This window comes from Chelonus insularis, unplaced genomic scaffold (genome assembly GCF_013357705.1).
Source record: "Chelonus insularis isolate UGA/USDA-ARS -01 unplaced genomic scaffold, ASM1335770v1 contig_130_pilon, whole genome shotgun sequence".
NCBI classification, from domain to species: domain Eukaryota; kingdom Metazoa; phylum Arthropoda; class Insecta; order Hymenoptera; family Braconidae; genus Chelonus; species Chelonus insularis.
The window spans coordinates 1-19,864 of NW_023276371.1; the positions used below are offsets into that span (position 1 = coordinate 1).

A 19,864-nucleotide genomic window follows, 5' to 3' on the forward strand; every position below is an offset into this window, starting at 1 on the left:
TAACTGAATGACGCCATTCAAGAATGTTTGTAACGGTTTTTTTGTTTGATGAATGGGGGGAGTGTTAGTTCAAAGATCACTCACTAGAGGCGCTCACTGTTTATGACTAGTGAATTTTGCGGGAATTTAAATTCAATAAATATATTCATAATTTGAACTTCACTAGAACTTTATTTTATTACTCTTACAATATAAATTTTGATAAAAAAATAAAAATTCTGTTTTTTAATAATTTATCTTGATTTTATTATTTTTTTTTTATTTCTGAATATGGAACCTGTTTTTCGATGTATTAAAGAAAATTGAATAATAAAATAAAACTTTTTCAAGAAATAAAACAATCATGTATGGAATAATTCGTAATCATACATTTCAATAATTCATTATATGCAATGAGTAAATAATATCTAAAAAAAAACTATTCATCACTAGTTACTAAAAAATCTTAAAATATTATAACAATGTTAATTTTTGTTATCTATTATTATTTTTCATTAAATTGATATAATTTATAAAGTCTTTTTATTTAAATATTATGTACATAAAGAGGACTAATCAATTTATGATGAATTATTTATATAAATCAGTAATCTTTATCTCTTATATGAGGGTAATAAAATTAATTTTATATAAATAATTAATAATAATTAACTCAATAAAGTAACACGTATAAATTTATTATTTTATTTTTTCTTATAAATAAACAATTCTAGCCATTGAGCAATAAAAAGAGGCTAAAGCTCAAATTGATAATATCAATTCATTTACACAAACTAACCTAATACATGTAGATTAAAAAAAAAATTTAGAAAATGTTGAGCAAAAATAATCGCATTCCTATCAGTTTTATTAATTTCGAATATTTTTTCTAACAATTTTTAAATATACGTTAATAACTTAATACTTAAAATTCTTTCTATCATCATATTATACTACTTAGCATTAAAAAAAAATAATTTACCTTTCTCCAAATAGCATTAATTTTAATAAGTGTGAATCCGCACACTTATAAAAATAAACACACATCTTTGTACACATACGCACATTTAAATCCGAATTATGGCAATAAATTCATACAACGCTTAAAATAATACAAAACATGTGAATCTTTTCAAATTTCAAATGGATAACATATTTTTTTCTTTTATAAAATCGTTTACTACATACCGACATATAAATATACACATCATTGTTTATTGGGATTCACGAATTACCAAAATCAAGGAAGCATATCTGGAGAAGGGATACAAGAGAGCACAATATTCTTTTATTTATCATGAAATTAAACGTATATTGACGAATATTCTAATTACCAGATCTTAGAGTGACATTCTGAATTTGAATTGTGATGAACACAACTTTGAGTTTTTTCATCGAAGGTGGTTCCTTCTTCACACACAAATCGAAAGTCAAGTACTTGTTTAGCTGTAAAACCTGGTGAACAGTAGTGAAATAAACGACAATCTCTCTTATCAGCATAAAAACGATACAACTCTACATCTAAACAGCTAAAGGCGCCTCGTCTGATGACTTTTATTTGTTCATTTAGATGTTTAATAGGTCGTACGGTAGATCTGGACATACCATCTATTGATGCTTCGTCATTTAGTAATTTTTCATCATTACTTCTTTCGGTCATTTTGGTATCATCATCAATAGTTTCAATATTTTTTGGAGGCATATCATCCATATGTACCATTGAATCAACCATTTCCGATGACGGAAGAGCTTGATGCTTTTCAATATTATCTATAATTTTTATAGTTGATGCTTCTGGAGCAGCAGTAGAAGTCGTAGTTGTAGTAGTACTAGTAGTTGTTGATCTAGCTGTAGTGTTAGTTGTAGAAGAAGTAGTTTCTAGCACTTCATTATCAGGTTGATGAACATCACTAGCTCGAACTGTTGTATACTCCATACTTTCTGGATCATTTTTTATCGTAGCTAATGAGCTTCTTCTTCCTGAGAGCGGAACTTTTCTAATTACAGGCTTGGGGGCTATGTCATTATATGATTTTGGAGGTTTTGCTGGTTTAGGATTTAGAAGTGGTAATCGTTTCTTTACTATGACAGGCGTTGGAGTTGTTGTTGGTGGAATATAAACATAACTTTTTCTTGTTGTAAATGTTTTGAATAAATTGAAAGAATGAGTCTTCTGTCGCGGGGATATAGTTGTTGTAATACTCGATCTAAAAGGTATTTTTGAAGTTGCTTCTGTTGTAACTGTGGATGGTGCTATCGTTGAGCCGGTTGTTGATGGTATAGTAATTGTTATGTCAGTAGTAGTTGTTGGTGCAACAGTACTTGTAGTTGTTGTTGATGGAGTGATACTTGTTGTAGTTGTTGTTGATAAAGTAGTACTTGTTGTAGTTGTTGATGGAGTAGTGTTTATTGTAGTCGTTGATGGAGTCGTACTTGTTATAGTAGTCATCGATGGAGTCATTGTTGTTATCGTTGATGTTGGCAATGATGTTTCATCCATTGTTGTTGCCATAGTAGTTGATGGAATTACGGTCAAAGAAGTACTTGGTACGATTGTAGTGGTCGTTTCATTTACATCAGTTATCATGAGTTCTACAAATATTTTACCATCATCTTCTTTTTCCGTAGGATTTGTATTCTCATTATAGTGTTGAGGCTCATAATTATCGTCAATATAATCGAGAGGATTTGGTAACTTTGACGAATCATCATTATTTATACGGCTTTCATCAATCTCCTCTTCAGATTTTGGAATTTCGTCAGTAAATTTCAAAACTCCTTCAGTCTGTTCATCAATTTGAAGGTCTTTTATTTCTGATGAAGGAGTGGATATCGATGTTTGAAAAGGTTCTGTACTGGAAATTTCATCAGTAGAAAACTGTGTTGTTGAAGAGTCATTATTAGCTAAAGATGATTCTGTATCGTAAATTAATTCTTCACTATCGGTAGTATTAAAATCATTAAACTCTGAAATTATTTCATCAGAATAATCATCTTGATAATTGTAATCATCGTCATTACTGTACTCCTGACTACTAGTTGAAGCCTCAATTTTTTTCTCATCTACTTTTTCCTCATACGAAGCAGAAATTTTCTCTTCAAATGAGGAAAACTTATCATTGTTCATTTCTTGTTCATCATATTCTTCTTTTTGATTTTCTTGACTCGTATAATCAACTGTAGATTCAGTTGAATTAACTACTTGAGTAGTTTCAAATGAAGTATCATCATTATTTTTCTCCATATTTAGATTTTCATCATTACTTACAAGCGCATCTTCATTCTGTGTTGACCTTTTTCTTCTAAATTTATTTATATAATGAATTAAATCACTAAAAGATCGTCGAGTGTTACGAATTTTTGGTACATCCCTGTAAAAAGGATCAAACGATTCATCTCCTTCTTTATAATCATCATAACTAGAAGGAACAGTCGGAAGCGTTACAAGTTGAGATGCATTTAAAGGTCGACCTGACTCATCACTAACACTTGCTTTAGCTGTTACGATAACTCTCGATTGGGAAGGCAATAAAGGTGAAGGGCTTTGAATAATTCTCTGAATATCTGGTGATGGTAAATTAATTGTCACTTGATGAAGCTTTAATTGAGGTACCGCGGATATTGATGGTACTTGAATGTGTTGAGTAATGTGTGTACTTGATGATTGTGATTTAGACAAAGTTTTAGGCGTTGGATAGAAAGATCCCACTCCAGGCGGACTATTATTCATTGGTGCAATAGTCAAAAAACCAGATGGTATTCTATGCTGTTGTTGCAACGTTGATTGTGATTGTGAAACTGTCTGGGTACTCTTCAACTGTTGTTTCATTCTTTCAACTTCTCGTTGAGTAGGAACAGGTGATATCGTCAACTTTGATATTTTTCCTTGATTCGTTGATTGAATAGGTTCAAGGAATCTTCTGTCTGATTCATTATTATTAATTTTATGTCTATTTTGTTGATAATCCGAAGTATCTCTTGCTGAATTACTGTGTACAGTAAAGTCTGTAGTACTGGCTATTCCATTACCATGAAAAATAGAATTAATTAAATTGGGATTATTTGCATTGCCAGTTAATAATGTTTGAATTGTTGATGAGGTGGTATGAAAAAGTGGCGAAACCGTTGATGGATCATTACCAATATTTATTTGAGGATTGGAAGTTGAACTGTAGTGGACTTGGTGTACATGAGGAGTTCCAGTAGTCGAACTTACTCCTTGGTTACTAAATAGTTGATATGAAGTTGCTCGGTTATCATTATTGTTAGTATTAATATCAGTTTTCTCATTCTGGTTATCTATATGATATATATATTGACGATGAAAGCCAATATTTTTATCATCATAAAGAGATTTAGACTGACTAGTTTGAATGGACGGAAATGGAGGTTGCGGTTGGAAACGTTGAGGATATCCACTAGGATGTTGAAAAGGATCATTTGATGTAGTTGTTGAAGATATTGATGATCGAGGAGTTGTAGTACTTGTACTCATTGTACTCGGTCGAATTGATGTTGTTCCTTGATGATCCTCAATAAGCAATGGCGGCTCTTCATTACTATCTTCTCCCTCGTGTAAACTGAAATGAATATTTAAAAAAAATTTTTTTTCTCTTTTTCAACAAGAATGTAAAGCTTAAAAAAATATATCTCAATAAATGGTATGTTCGTATTATTGGTCCTTGCGAAAGTTTCTAGATCAGTACAGGGTGAACGTACTGATACATAAAACCAGTTGCAAAGAAAAAAAAATATGTATCAAACGACTTTCCAAGTCTAGATTATTTTTAGAAAATTTTATTTTTTCATCGATAATAATGATTGTATAATAATTAATTCGAAATAATACTTACCTAAGTGTCACAGCATTGTTACCATAAAGTTCAAGATTCAAATTGTAGAAGCGCTCACTCTTACTACAATCAACTTCATCAACTCGTTCACAAACTCTTGTTTCCTGATCAAAAACCGTTCCATTTAGGCAAAGAAATTTGATGTCCATTATTTCATCTGTAATTATATTTACCAATAACTATGTTATCACGATTAATTAATTAATACCAATAATTAAAATTTTTTATTAAAAAATAGGATCAATTAAATCAAAGCATTTCATATATTTATAAGAATATTTTAGAATCAGAATTGCAGCTATTTATTATTTATGAATAAAAAATGAATAAATATCCAATGACTTTCTCAGTTAAAAATATTATATCCGATCTTGTTATGCTAGTATATGTATGTATATAGAACTGTTGCAAAAATTATCATGAAAAATGCTAACGGCACGAGCCGGTCCTTGTAATTTATGTAAGAGATTATTACGTAATACTTATTATAAATCTCTACTAATGTCATATACTGTCGCCAGTCATGAAATAAAATACAATACTTTAAATATTGAATTACCTTTTTGACCTATAGTACACACATGAAACATCTGACATCCTGCTTCAACATCCGCATAATATCCTCCTATCACCTTCCCCTGGCACGAAAAATTTGTTTCGGGCAAATTATCAAAATCCAGGTACTTAAAAATAGAAAAAAACAATCAATCAATTATTTCCTATGATTATGCGTAATTTTAACCTAATAAATATGTTTGAAGACTACATTTTTTTTAAAGCCATAATAAAATAACTTACGCCAGGTTCCCCCGCGCTGCACAATCGAACGCCATATCGAAATTGAAGGATCGACAAGATAACTGAAACAGAAAAGTAGAAAATAATACCGATCAATGATATAAAGAAAGTCACAACACTTATAATCAGCTTGATTTTACGTTTGAAAAATTGCAATAATATAATTGAAAACTACTAATAATATCTAGAACTATAATAGATATATTCAAATAATTACAACATTGAAAGTCTTATTAGATTATTCCACGCACTACCGTGAAACCTTTCACTGCGATCTTTTCGTTTGTGATACGTGCATCAATTCGATTGTATAATCGCAAGTGTAATGAGTACAGTTTGGTGATTCCCTATAGTGATGATACAATAATTGACAATCACTATTTTCACAAGTAAATAAACGAAGTATAAAGCTGAATGAAAAATCATGTGAAAGAGAAAGGAGAAAAGAAATTGAAACCAATGTGTTATTTATCATAAATTCTATATAATGTAAGTATAAATTGATATTTAATAAATCGTTATTCAAGTATTCTTTATTATATTATATTATATTAATAATATAACATATAAATATATATTATGTATAAATAATGAATGTCAATCAGTAAATTTATTAAATTAATTGTTTGTTATTATTATCATTATTATCATTCAATTGGACTTTCACTAATATCTTATATAATAATCATCATTATTGCCGCTGATATTTTTACCCAAAATGTCATTGGTCGGAAGTAATAGTCTACAAAAAAAAAATATTGCTGCAAGATGTAGAAGATGAAATCTTGCAACAGTTTTGTTTTTGGTTATGTCTTAAGAAAAATTCCTAAAACACATCAAAATCTAAAGCTGTTATTTTTTAGCAGTAATTTTTGTCCGTGTAGCCAAAAATGACTAGTTATGAAACTGGTTCAATAGGTCCAATGGTAATGAATCGAATAACCTTGACACAAAATTCAATGCAACCTTTCTCCACACTGTTTCAAATTTTTAATTATTTCTTTTATTAATGATTAAAATATTTTGAGATTAATTACCAACGATATATTATAACCAATATTATTAAATGGTGTAATTCATTAAAATCTTTGACTATGAAAGTAATTTATTTTTTCATTTCACAGGTACTTTAAGAGGCATTTAATAAGAATGGGAAAAAAACTCAAAGTGCTTTCGTCTGATCAAAATGTACAGACATGACAGTTAAGACGCATCAGTATCGAATGATATAACATCTTGGAGCAATGACTGTGTGAATCTCGTGACATTTACAAGAGATGTTCGTCTGCCACACGATTGGCAGATACGTGAGTGCATCTAAGCAGATGATTCGTAAATCTTGACAGTAATCGCTCGATAAATCGCTAGATGATTCATTAAAATATATCTAAATATACGTCCTTGGATACCTTTTTTTTCTTCTCAATACACCATTTCGTTTTATTGACTATTAAATTATAGTTCTTGTGCTATTTTAGTGTACAGTGTTCACGTTGAGGAAGCTTCACCAGCTTTATTAGAAGCCAAAGGGCAATAGTGGTATTGTAAAATCACGTAAGAAGAAGAGTTTATACCTTTCACCTTATTTCCTTATAGTGTTATGGCACTAGTCTGCAGTGCACTAAATGACAATATGAAAGTCAACAGTGTTTAGAAAATATTTGCTCAAATAATCATGATATCAATAAAAATGGATGTCTTTGAGAGAATAGAAGTTAAATATTATATTAAATATTGTAAAATCAATACTTCAATTATATAACATAGCTTGTTAACTGTATGGCCAATCAAGAGGTCGGTCAACCGCGACTTCAACTGCTGCAATATAGTAGTACAGTATTTTGCATCGAAGCAAAGATCATTTACTTTTACCTCTACTCCGGAAAACGTCCTCAGGGTTATATTGCACACTCGTTATTACTTGAAACATTTACACCTGGATGAATCGCCAAACTTCCGATCTAAAAACCTGATATCACACTTGCACGAGAACCCATTTATTACAACAATTATTATTCAATTGTTTTAATTATTATTAACAATAATTATTTACTGTTTTTAATATGAATTGATTTATTATTGAATATTTAAGTAAGTATTTTCAACAATATCTTAATTTAATTAACTGTTAAAAATTATTAAAAAAAAAAATATTAAAAATAAACTTGATTTTTCAGTATGACAAAAACTAGCGCATCCTTCACGAACCATCCACGCTCCGTTCTATTTCTTTCTCTTTCATTCTCCCAACCGCACTTGGAAAGTAAAGGTCTCGAATCCTGATGATGTTTAAGTTACAATATTACGCAATCAAGAGAAGGTGCTCGAGTCTAGAAAGAAAGAGGGCACGAGTAGAGAACATTTGACTTGAGACACATTCTTGTAAGTAATCATCGTTGAATAATATTATATCCACATTTCATATTAAGTAAGGAAAATATTTTTATTAATGACCTTGTGTATAAAATATTCTGCCATTAAGTGTCTATTTCATACTGATGTAACTTTTCATATAAATAGTACCTTCTTCAGATCAAATTCACCAAAGATAAGATTGCGCCTACACTGTAACATAAATAATTCTTCAACGATGAGTCATAAGATTCATTTAATAATCTCATCTCCATAGAAAATCTATGAATATTTCCTTATTAATAATTCTATCGTGTACCGTTAAAGATTGATGAAGCTTTACTTATGTACATATATATACTCTTTTCAGAATCTTTAAATAATTGCCGGAAGTATCCTCCACACATCCTGCACTTTTGAAGTTTTCAGTTTAAAGAATCATATGGACAAATATAAAATAATAATATTAATAATAAAAATAATAACAATTAAAGTCACTGCCCACACATTTTGACCGCATTAAATCCACATGTGTGAAATAAAATTAACATTATAAGCATCATCTTACACATTCTTGGCTTGTGTAGAAAGAATATGAATAATAAGAAGAAGAATTACAAGTAGCTTACCCTGCAACAGAAGTCCATGCAGCGCGAGGTTCATGGCTATGGATCGCACTCGTGAGATCTAAAATAAATGTTATCAGTTAATCATTTATTAATATAATAAATAAAGTATTATACATACTTAACAATAACTAATTGAAATTTAAAATATACAAAAGGATTATATGGTCAAGAATTTTCACCTTACGTAAAGTAACACTAGCTTCCATGAACACTGCTTTCCCTAATTTCTATATCAACTGATTTAAAAGACTAACTACACCTGATGATTATTTTTTCCTTGACCATAATTCATAAATCGCTGAAGTAATATTTTAGTATTTTATATTTAATATCTAATATATTAACAATATATTCAAACCTCTTCACCAACCAGTCTACCAATAAATAATATAATCGAAACCTAGAGAAAGTGATATCTTGCTGCAAGTGGTCAATCTAACTCGTGGTTTCATGACGACTTGTTCAACCGTAAAACGTGTATCATCTTGATGTAGAGAAAACCGAGTTCTTGTTTGATATGAATTTATTTTCTCGCACGTGTAACAAGTGTCAATTCTAATGAGATAGTAATGGAAAAATTACAAAATATTTACTTTGATGTAATAATACATTATTAAGTTTATATGAAGAAAAAAATAAATATGGTTATTAATTATTAATTATACCTTTTTTTTTTGCTATTTTTCTTACAGATTTAATGACAATTTTGAAATATACTTTCACTGGAGAATAAAAATATTTGGAGAGCATAAATATAGTGGAGAAGAATGGAAGGAAGAGAGATAGAAAGAGATGATATATAAGTTGATTGTAAAGCTACAGTAGATTATAAAACCAAGTCAAGACAAGTTATTTTATGTATATACTTGCTGGTATTTCAAGATGGCTTCAAATCCGCGTGGTTCGAATGCACGAAACACGTGTCCTCGACAATTTTACGAGTCCACTTGTGCAGCATATTCCAATTGATGGGTAGGTGCATGTATGCATCCTTGTATCTCATTAGTTATGGGTAATGCATTTTAAATATTTTTTTTTTTTCATTGTTTTCATTTTTTATTTATTGTTTGCTTGTAGTGAAATTTTATTTTATACTCCAACTTGTATCATGAGGATAACGATGTATAAGAAATTGAAGAGAATAATAAATAAAACAAAAAATCTTTAACAATAAGTTTCGTCGATAAATATTCTCGTTTTTCTGGTTGCTCAGATGATTATGTAAAGTACCTGGTGTGAAAAATTTAATATGAAAATATATATATTTTAGAGATGATAAAAGTAATCGAAAGAAAATGAGAAGAAGAAAATACAAGTAAATTTTGTTCTCAACAAGCAAATAAGACTGACGAGGTCGCCATTTGTGAAAGTTGTGTGAAGTCGATCCACAACATCTACTGGAAAATTATAATTGTAGTATAATTAAAGATAAATTGATGCAAGTCTGGAGCAATTCAATTGAAATTAGTTCATTTTTATTCAATAAAATTTTCAACTTTTTTCGTTTCATAATATAATATAATAATTATAATATTTTTATTTAAATTTTCATTTAAAATATTTGTAAAATATTTTCAGGATTCAAAAAGTATATCAAGTGGACCGTAGAACTGTGGAATCTATAGACCTTCAACCTGTTACAGTAACAGTGAAGAAGAAACCGGAAAAATAATTAATGATCTAATAAATCAACAACACCGTTAGTTACACAGCAAGATTTATAAGTGATGAATAAAATAAGTATTAGTTACATAAAAAAAAAGGCGCGAGTGAGTAAAATTCTCATGAATGAGACCACACATATTAGTGTAAGGCAAAAAACTTTAATCATACGTCCTGACATACAATAAAATAATCAAAAGGAAATTTTTCTATGACTTTCCCTCGTGGTTCACAGCTGATATGTGTACAAGAATTAATAAAGGTAGTATGAATAAACGTACATTAGAAATTCAAAAATATTATTTATATACTTTTGATCCTTTGAATAATACATTTGTATATATAAATGAATTAATTCAAACTTTATAAGTAACTACTATATTTACTTAAGACTTGAAAATAAAAATTATTTTGCTAATTTGAATGCTAAGAGTGGAATAATAAATTATTTACCTTTTTCAAGTAAATCCACAGAATTTGGACTTTCTACTTCCTAATTTCACCTTCACGCTATCTTTAATTCTGTCTTGTTGTCACGGCACGATATCCGTTTGATCACTTGTTCAATTTCACTTGATCGTACACAATCAATTGGATAAATCCCTAAATAAACTTTTAGACTTAATCATCATCTCTTTAGGAAGCATTATGTTGCAATTATTTAACTGATATTTCCACTTCATTGATCTTCCTAAAACTTCAAATAATTCAACATTATTTTGTGATAAGTTTAATTATCATTCAATCTCATCCTTTTTTTTTTTTTAATTCCACTGTCTAATTAAATAATTGTATTATGATGATTATTATTATGTAGCTAGTTTATTTTTTGATCACATTTAGTGTTTTTGACTTTCGTAACTTTCTTTCATCGAAAGTTAACGATGCACGAGTTCTCGTGGGCGTGTTTCTTGTTTAAGCAATAAACAGCTGTTGGCCTGGAACAGCCTTCTCTTCCTTCCTCCACAGAGAAAATATCCCGCTATTTTGTCAACTTAATTGTATAAAGGTATTTGATCACATTTTTCATTAAACCTTTATTTAAATTATTCGATAATTATCATATATTTCATTGAATATCACCATAAACTTCTTTTTTTAGATAACTACTGATTTCATTAAAATACCACTTGATGTATGATCATTTATTAGAATAAATTAAATGTTTTTTTTTTTTTTTTAAATATTACTTTATTTGAGAATGTTTAGATTGAAGTTTTTATCCATAAATTTTATAAAAATTATTTCTATTATGGTTCATTATATTTTGTAAATATTTTTAAATCGATAAATAAGTATGAATAATGATTAAATCGGTAACTGTCAGACTTGGGTAGAAAAAGAACAAGTAGCAAAGTATCAAGTTTTCAGTAAAGACGCGATCGGTAGACTAAGTTAGCAGCGAGTTGTCTGACTACGTGCATGCGTTTTCTTATCCCTACTGTCCACCTCTTCAAGATTGGAGCTGTAAGTATAATATCATACAGCTTTTGTATGTAGCCCCCGCCATCATTCCTATCACATCCTTTTTAATTTGCATAAATTTTTTAACAAATGAGGTAAATATGTAAATTATAATAATATAAAAACAACTAAATTATCTCTTGGTTTCACTGTAATAATTAATTATAATATCAATTGAATTCATTTGTCTTTGGTAATTATACAAATTATTTGCTACTCTTTTGACAATGACGTTTCCTTCTACCCACAACAATGTCTATTAAACCCTTGAAATAAACGACGAGTCATCTATTTAATGAAGTTTAGTACCATGTTAACTGTCTATTACAGATAATGTTATTGTTATAATGTTAATAAACTCACCAGGTAGGTTATGCTGGAATCAAAAAAGAATTGTATACTGATAACTGGAGCAAAGAATTGCGTAATGTAGTGGGTGGCCGCCTTTCTCCACCAGCAGTCTTGAAGGATTTGTCTGCAAGTTCCGCACTTACGTTGGTATTTTTTATTTCTTAACTTTTGATATTGTGTAAGATAATTCTTTCTCTCACAGTCGCAGTGAAATTTTGCGATTAAATCGAGCAAAAAATTTTATTATGATCTGTCATATAAAATTGTTGTTCATATTAAACCACACCCATGCCTGAGGGTATTTTCGTTGAATTTGCAATATCACCAATAAAAGTCTAATGAAGGTGCGTTAAACACTTGTAAGACATTTATACATCACACGATCAACTAGATAAACAATCCGCCAGGTTGTTGATGAATCATTAGACATTATTTTTATCCTGTATATTATTGTTTATAGATATGTTGAATATCAGCTTTAAAATATTTTTTTTATTTCAAATAAAATTAAAATGTTTAAAAAATACTTTTTAGCTGCATCATATTATTAATTAGAATAGTCCTGAACAACTCTTTCTTTTGCTCCATTTACTATCATTTATTCTTGGAAAAAAATACCTTATAAACAGTAGCTTATAAGTGTGTATGTGTTTGAAGGAAGTAAATTATATACTGGTAAAAGTAACAAGGACTTTTACATAAGTTAAACGGTAATAGTTTAGTGATCTAAATAAATGTTCTGATTTTATTAAAAATTTATTTAATTAAAAATAATAAATATATTAATATAATTAAATTATTTTAAACTAACAGTTTACCTGTTACAATTGATAAGTACAAAATAATTATCAAATATATTTTATTTTTCTTTGAACTTCATTTCAGCCTCTGGATTTTTCAGATCAATAACAACCTAACGGAATTAGCAAGAATTCATAAAGTTGCATTAATTATTGATGCAATAGAAAAGTTATTATACTAACCTTTTCTGTAGATTTAAAATCAGCGATAAATTTAACTGCTTCGTTTATTTTATAAAGACCTGCGACAAGAGAATATGATGGTTTTATTAGACCCTCTTCTTGATATTGCAAAATCTCATTGCCTGCTTCACTGAAAACATCACAGATAGATATGTTGTAATGGAAAATTGCAAACTCATCATAAACTGAAAATGAATTATTTATTCTATGTTAAAAAATCAGTTTACCGATAAGTTGCCAGATTTTGAGATTTATATTGCGATAAATCGATGCCAGTAATAGAGAACGGGCATTTTTGTGATTTGTCTGCTGGATAATCTGTTTCAGTCATAGCGAATCCAGCAACAATCAGACGTCCTAGATAAAGAAAATATGTATTTATTATCATTTTCATATTTTATCCTCTTATATTTATGTATCTGTTCATATAAATACCTTCTCGTGATAAATGCTCAACTAATACTGCAAAATTATTATCGCGTAAAAGATTATTTTGATTCTCTTCTTTATAAAGACTGGTAAAACTAAAAAAAAATCTATATTAGATATTTTAAATAAACTATTAGAGACTTTTTATTGTAATATATACGTACCATTCTAACATTTTTTTAAATTTGTCACCCTCCTCCCCATCAAAAACATCCTTGATCCCTCTTTCATCAGCAAATTCTTTAATTTTATTCATTAATTGTTTGTCATTGTATTTGATAGAAGCAAATGCACCTTTATCACGAACTAGTGCTGTTCTATTTTCCGATTTGCTCACTCCAATAACCTAATAATAAAGTAAGCATTGATAATAATATCAATTAAATAATATAATCGAAATTATGTAATTTAATTCTCTTGCATAACCTGTGCTCTAAAGACATTTTTTGCAATATCAACAGCTGCTAAGCCAATTCCTCCTAGACCAACGTTAATTAACACCATTTCATCTTCATCTAAATTAGCTTTTTTTTCAAGACCGATGAGAGCTGTTAGATAATCTTCCAGTAGGCATACTGAATCCAACATTTTTACTGAAGATGACATCTTCCAAACATCCTGAAGAAATAATGTAATGTAATTTTTAGTTAGAATCAATCATTAACTGCTAATAGTAGTTCAGATTATTCTATGATACAACTTACGTTCATTTCTACTACACATTGTTCTGCTAGCCCGCCAAATTTATTCTTATTCAATGCAATCACTTTATCTCCAACCTTAAATCCTTTCGCTTTTGCTTCATCACCTACCTGTAAAAGCTTTCCAGCTATTTCATAACCCAAAATCTTTGGCAACGTTGGTTCGACTGAATAAGCATTCTTTGTCAAAAGGACATCTGGTCCATTTAATGAACAATAATGTACATCAATCAATACCTAAAATAGAAGAACTTATAAAAATAATAAATATATCAATTGAATTTAAAAAATAAGTTTCATAATAACATAAAAAATTCCATCCAGGCTTTTTATATAAATTAATAAAATTGTAAAATATTTAATTTTTGATATTTAAAAATAAAATAGCTCTTTTTTTCAACTTCTATCATTCATTTTGTTTATACCTGGATTGAAATTTTATGAAATAACCTATACTTCAAAAAAACATTACTTCATGAGGATCCGATATTTGTAAAGGTTTTATATTTTCAATCACTAATGGTTCAGAAAACTTTTTCAAAATTGCTGCTCGTATTCCTTTTGATTGAGTATCAGTTTTTAATTCATCAGATGATAATTTTATCTTCGATCTACTGAATTTTTTTATTTGCATCGTTATCACATTTGATTTTCTACAAAAATTATTTGTATTACTAATTATAGTCTTCCAGTTTATAACTAATGACATTTTGGATAATTGATTTAAACTATTTTTTAATGCCAAATCACTATTTAAAAATGATTTTTCACAATTATTTAAATTTTAAATATTATAAATACTGTTTTACGACCAATAGTATGTGTAAAAAAATAATTCCATGAAAAAGTTGAAATTTTTATCGGTAATGACCTTGAGTAGAGTCTCTACATTATCTTGTGTCGATCGCAGTGCCATATTACGCATGACTTCATAAAGAGGTCGCTTTGGAAAATCAGCTGATTATATTTTCCCACATTTTTGTCAACAGTGCCGGAGAAACGAGACTCAGTGTAAATCAAAACATATTATAATTTAGTGCTTAATTTTTGTTAATGCGTCCTAAAAAATTTACAATACCATGCACCGAAAACGAATATTTGTACAAAAACGACGAAAAAGTGGTTATAGTATCGATTATTGGAAAATCACAATATCGAGCGAAAGGTTATAAATCACAAATGATTAATACAAATTTATCAGAAGATCTTTCAGAACAACCTTCAATCAACAATGATACATTGGTAAATATTCCATTTTTTAATCAATTTTATAATCACTTTCACCCTAATTATTCTCATGAATTCTTTTCAAGGTGGAAATCGAAGGATATCATAATGTTAAAGAACGAGTAATCTATTTACACCTAAGAGGAATATTAGATAGTCATACTTTAGTTTCACAGTACGATAATTTTATGGAAAAATTAGAATGTAAAGATTTCTTGAGTGCATGGGCGTATATGCGTGAAAAGTATGCCAAAGCCTTGTTAGTTTTATTTCACATATCACATCTAGTAGTTGTAACCCATCCAACCCATACATTTGACTACAGTTATGTGCATTTATTTCGAGCTTTGGACAAAGTGAGGTAAATATTATAACATTACTATCATTTCAATTATTTAATACTCCAATATTTTACAAAAACATCAATTGTTATTTTTTTACTTTTTAGGCAAAAATTATCAGGACAATTATCTCATGTTCTAGGTTCTATAACAGGGTTACCTAGAAATTGGGTAACAAATGGAAGACCATGTTCACCACGAGTATTATTTTATTTTGAAACTGGACCGGAATTATTTAAAGATGTTTCTAAGGATTTAACAAATATTAAACAATTGGAGCATTCTTTGGAAGATCAAATTTATAGCATACTTCGTGGAAGTCATGTTGTTTATAACATCAGTTATTACTGTTTGTTTGCTATTCCAGCAAATCAAGAATTTGTATTTATCAACACTGGAGTAACTGAATCACGTGATATCACGGGATATATGTTGAAGAAACTAATTGAAAGTTGTAGGATAGGTTCCACTGGATTGGGATCTAAAAATGTAGTTAATTCAGATACAAATTTTAATCAATTTAATTCTGAAAATGAGCAAAGATCTTTTAAATCTTTTTTACAAGAACATATTAATTTAGCATTTAGCAAAGGCTTCGATGACAATAGTAAAGTAAGAAGACATAACGTTCCTTCATATTTTGAGATACCATTATTATCTACATTTTTTAAAGTAGCTAATGTAGTTTATGAGTTTTTTATCCATAGTAATGATAAAGATCTTATTTGGTTACATGGATTGTTGAATACAGACGTCAAATTTAGTAGAAGTAGATGCAGTAAAGTACTTCCACGTGCACTCCAAACTTATCAAGATAATTTACCGCAGCATTATGGACGTGCTTATCACGAAAGTAAGCTGGCTCATGCAATGATGATTTTTGAGATGCATGCTAGAGGCCCGTTATTTGAAGAATTCAGTGAAAAGATACAACAAGAATGTGAGAAACATTGGCATGCTGGAAGACAAATGTGTGAAGTTTTATCATTGACTGGTAATCCATGTACAAATCCAATTCACAAGGGTGGCAGTGATGGAGCTGGAGGCGGTGAATTGGGTGAAAATCGTAATGATGATAATGAACTACCAGTTATGGAACATTGTAGTGGAGTAAGATATGTTTGTGCCTGCAATTGTGGAAGATGTCAAGGCCCTAGGGAAGATCCATTTAATTTACGTCATGCTAATTATGATTGGTTTCAACTGATGGCTAAGCAGTGTGGCTGTATACAATTAGAAAGTATTGAATTTCCGGTATTTCAACCAAGTACACACAATTTTAGGTAAATACATTATTATGATCTTTTTTTATAAATAATTACTATTACATAAATTTAATTTTTCGCAGAGCGGCTCAATTATTTCCACATATGAATAGAAAAGATTCATGTAGTCGTGTTGATTATTCAACACCTCAAAATCAAACTCAAGCTTGTAGCTTAGTAGATAGTACTTTACATGGTTTGTATATTTTAAATTAAACAATTTACTTGATGAAAAACAATTGAACATGTTGTAACACTGTTATTATGATACATAGATAACATTGAAGGCTATGGAAGTGGAGAACAGTTAGCATCAAATAGCGATTCTCATGGTGAGGAAGCACAAAGACTGAATAAAATATTACTTACTCCTGATGCTCATAAGGTTGTTATTGAAGTGACTGAAGGAGATTTAGACAATTCTAAAGGTATTAAATTATTTTTGTTTTATTTAATGAATATTTTTTCGATTGAATATAAATAATTCAGCAATAAATTTGGATGAATATTTTTTAGAAAAGGCACTGATAAGACAGCCATCAACAACGGAGTATTTACCAGGAATGTTAAATACTGAATCTCCAGCTGGACTTTTACCACAATTTTCTAGTTGGTCATTAGTCTGTCTTGGACCAAGTAGTTTATATTCCCATAATTTAGGATTACAACATCAAACTGGAATTCTAGCAACTTCTGCATTTTTACTTCCTTGGGATGTAACTGTACGATTGGAACATCAAAAAGAACGAGGATCTTTTTGGCCTGTAACTGGAGATCATGCTTACAATTTACGAGGAAAAAATTTTCAAAATTCTAATGCATTAAAATGCCGGAAATCAAAAGGCGGAAAAGAATTTGTAGTTAAAATATTTGTTGGAGTTGAATATGAGTGCCCTCGGGGCCACCGTTTTATGGCTTCTGCACCTGATAAAGTTTTAAAAGCAGCCGGGAATGGTATCGTTAAAGATAGTGGTAATAAAGTAACGTCAAGCACAGCCGATATGCCACTTTATTTTCCATGCCCTTGCAGGTTTGTTTTAATTTAATCATTTAAAACTTTTCAAGTTGTTTCTGTTATTTTATCTCACTGTTCTCTTCCTTTCAGGCAATCAAAACCACTTATCGCGCAACTGATGAGAATCCATGTAGTAACTCCTAAAGCACCAGTTCATGTTACACTCAATCCACGAGTTCAACCTGGTCCTTCACCATGCCCTATCTTTGTAACTGGAGCTGAAGAACCCATAAAACTATCACAAAGCGCGTATTGGGTTTTAAGATTACCGTATCCTTTTATAAATATATACATCAATACTATTTTTTTCATCTCACATCATTCAAATCTAATTATAATATTCCTAAACTTGAATATAGTTATGTTTATGTGGGTGAAAAAGGACCTTATTTACCACCAAAAGAACCAGTTCCTATTTCTCATGGTCGTTTATTAGCAGGAATGTACGGAATCAGTGAAGTGATACCAGAAAAAAAATGAATTTCCATAAATGTTAATCTAGTGATTAATTCAATAAAATATTTTATGCATAAACAAGCTGTTTAATAGTCGTTAAATATTTTTTAATATAACTTTAATTACATTTACGTAAATATTTACACATGTACATACTCATGTTCGTTATTTATCTCGTTAATATACATTGATGTAGAGTTATCAAAAATTTTATATACAAATTTTAGCTGTAAAAAATGAATAACTATATCTTTTATGTCGGCAAAAGAATACAAACGAGAGTATGCAGACGAGACAATCCAGCATAAGTAACATGGTATAGTGGTTTGTCGTTCCGTTACGTCGTCACGCTACTTCTTCAACTTCCTTTCCCTTTATTACAACGTACTCTTCATTTTTTATACTTACTATTTTTAACTTAAAACTTGCTACTATTTAATATTGAACTTGAATAATATTATTACTATAAGATTTAATTATTAGACAGATACAAAAATGATTGAATTTATTTTTTGCTGTTTTATTGATTATGGAGATGCTAAAAAATTGGCAAGAAGACCTAATCACGAAATAGTCATAGTACAGAGTACTTGAGACTTCGATCTTTGTCGGCGACATCAAACTTGGATCCAATGAAGTCTGCAATCTTTCGGCAATAGCTTAAGAGGAGTAAAAACGTCTTGGTACCGCAGACAAGTTGCAGAGAGGGAGAATCAATTCTGCGAATGTGGGTCAAATAAGTATAGAGTAATGAATGAAACCAGTGTTTTTCTCTATACTGTACTCAACATGATCTTTTTTAATGTTTTTTTTATCAACATTTTAGCCTACCTTTATTTCAAATTAACATTAAATTATTTTGCTAGTAATTATAAGTATCAAGTAAACATTATTTCTGGTCGTGAGACTTACTGATTAAGTGTAAGATGATAAAAAACGGCGAATGAAGGCGCGAAGAGTAATACAAGATGCGTTAAAAGAAACGATCCAAAACGGTCATGTGAACCGGATTTTATGTCAACAGCAGCTGCATTCTATTTTATATATATATATATATATATGTATATACAGAAATGAAATTTTTGAAAATGATTTCAGGCCCAATGTTTTCTATAAATTATATCTGAAATAATTCTATAAAATTCTTGATTGTACACAATCAAACATTATAATATATGAGCATGGAAAATTTATAATTTACCATTTTTTTATGGATGAATATTTACACAAATAATCCAAGTAATTCTACGAATAAGGGACGCAGGAAGTGGAATGTCATCGACAATTTTATGGTTCGAAAGACCACCAGCAACACTTTGACCGTATCTCCACAGGATCACATAGCCATTACTTTGACTA

At 29.5% G+C, this 19,864-nt stretch overlaps 3 protein-coding genes and 1 long non-coding RNA gene across 8 annotated transcripts; 2 read left to right on the forward strand and 2 right to left on the reverse strand.

The window, feature by feature from the left end:
• Nucleotides 1-829: 829 nt before the first annotated feature.
• On the reverse strand, nucleotides 830-12,489 carry LOC118070567 (flocculation protein FLO11-like). 4 transcript variants are annotated; one of them, XM_035089275.1, is made up of 6 exons: nucleotides 12,101-12,489; nucleotides 8,612-8,669; nucleotides 5,631-5,692; nucleotides 5,392-5,515; nucleotides 4,833-4,989; nucleotides 830-4,559 (listed from the first exon to the last, which is right to left on the reverse strand). In XM_035089275.1, exons 2-6 carry the CDS (start codon nucleotides 8,643-8,645, stop codon nucleotides 1,310-1,312), a joined length of 3,627 nt encoding a protein of 1,208 aa, XP_034945166.1. In that variant the 5' UTR covers nucleotides 8,646-8,669; nucleotides 12,101-12,489; the 3' UTR covers nucleotides 830-1,309. The 4 variants fall into 4 exon arrangements, with proteins under 4 accessions (XP_034945166.1, XP_034945158.1, XP_034945151.1 ...); XM_035089267.1 differs by lacking the exon at nucleotides 12,101-12,489 and adding an exon at nucleotides 10,727-11,896; XM_035089260.1 differs by lacking the exons at nucleotides 8,612-8,669; nucleotides 12,101-12,489 and adding an exon at nucleotides 7,503-7,596.
• Nucleotides 5,656-10,373, forward strand: LOC118070598 (uncharacterized). 2 transcript variants are annotated; one of them, XR_004690795.1, is made up of 6 exons: nucleotides 5,656-6,119; nucleotides 6,755-7,721; nucleotides 7,808-8,012; nucleotides 8,353-9,210; nucleotides 9,304-9,583; nucleotides 10,190-10,373. It is a non-coding gene; the product is annotated as an uncharacterized lncRNA (long non-coding RNA). The 2 variants fall into 2 exon arrangements; XR_004690794.1 differs by lacking the exon at nucleotides 8,353-9,210.
• A 403-nt stretch (nucleotides 12,490-12,892) lies between the features above and the next one.
• Nucleotides 12,893-15,004, reverse strand: LOC118070588 (quinone oxidoreductase-like protein 2). The gene is made up of 8 exons (XM_035089297.1): nucleotides 14,674-15,004; nucleotides 14,205-14,438; nucleotides 13,927-14,118; nucleotides 13,665-13,846; nucleotides 13,507-13,595; nucleotides 13,299-13,428; nucleotides 13,072-13,201; nucleotides 12,893-13,001 (listed from the first exon to the last, which is right to left on the reverse strand). Exons 1-8 carry the CDS (start codon nucleotides 14,908-14,910, stop codon nucleotides 12,948-12,950), a joined length of 1,248 nt encoding a protein of 415 aa, XP_034945188.1. The 5' UTR covers nucleotides 14,911-15,004; the 3' UTR covers nucleotides 12,893-12,947.
• Nucleotides 15,005-15,173: 169 nt separating this feature from the next.
• On the forward strand, nucleotides 15,174-18,586 carry LOC118071410 (protein SMG8). Its single transcript, XM_035090568.1, has 8 exons — nucleotides 15,174-15,443; nucleotides 15,515-15,789; nucleotides 15,877-17,052; nucleotides 17,118-17,230; nucleotides 17,310-17,462; nucleotides 17,551-18,064; nucleotides 18,140-18,319; nucleotides 18,409-18,586. Exons 1-8 carry the CDS (start codon nucleotides 15,255-15,257, stop codon nucleotides 18,527-18,529), a joined length of 2,721 nt encoding a protein of 906 aa, XP_034946459.1. The 5' UTR covers nucleotides 15,174-15,254; the 3' UTR covers nucleotides 18,530-18,586.
• The last annotated feature ends 1,278 nt before the right edge of the window (nucleotides 18,587-19,864 follow it).

Excerpts from the sequence above, each read along its gene's own strand:
- LOC118070567 (XM_035089260.1), bottom strand. The coding sequence starts at position 7,560 with ATGTTTCAAGTAATAACGAGTGTGCAATATAACCCTGAGGACGTTTTC. Across the intron at positions 5,693-7,502 it reads GGACGTTTTCCGGAGTAGAG|TTATCTTGTCGATCCTTCAA; the intron begins GTAAAAGTAAAT and ends TTTCTGTTTCAG. Across the intron at positions 4,990-5,391 it reads GTGTACTATAGGTCAAAAAG|ATGAAATAATGGACATCAAA; the intron begins GTAATTCAATAT and ends ATATAATTACAG.
- LOC118070588 (XM_035089297.1), bottom strand. The coding sequence starts at position 14,910 with ATGTCATTAGTTATAAACTGGAAGACTATAATTAGTAATACAAATAAT. Across the intron at positions 14,439-14,673 it reads AAATATCGGATCCTCATGAA|GTATTGATTGATGTACATTA; the intron begins GTAATGTTTTTT and ends CTTCTATTTTAG. Across the intron at positions 13,596-13,664 it reads TTTAAAAAAATGTTAGAATG|TTTTACCAGTCTTTATAAAG; the intron begins GTACGTATATAT and ends ATTTTTTTTTAG.
- LOC118071410 (XM_035090568.1), top strand. The coding sequence starts at position 15,255 with ATGCGTCCTAAAAAATTTACAATACCATGCACCGAAAACGAATATTTG. Across the intron at positions 18,065-18,139 it reads TATTTTCCATGCCCTTGCAG|GCAATCAAAACCACTTATCG; the intron begins GTTTGTTTTAAT and ends TCTTCCTTTCAG. Across the intron at positions 18,320-18,408 it reads TATTGGGTTTTAAGATTACC|TTATGTTTATGTGGGTGAAA; the intron begins GTATCCTTTTAT and ends ACTTGAATATAG.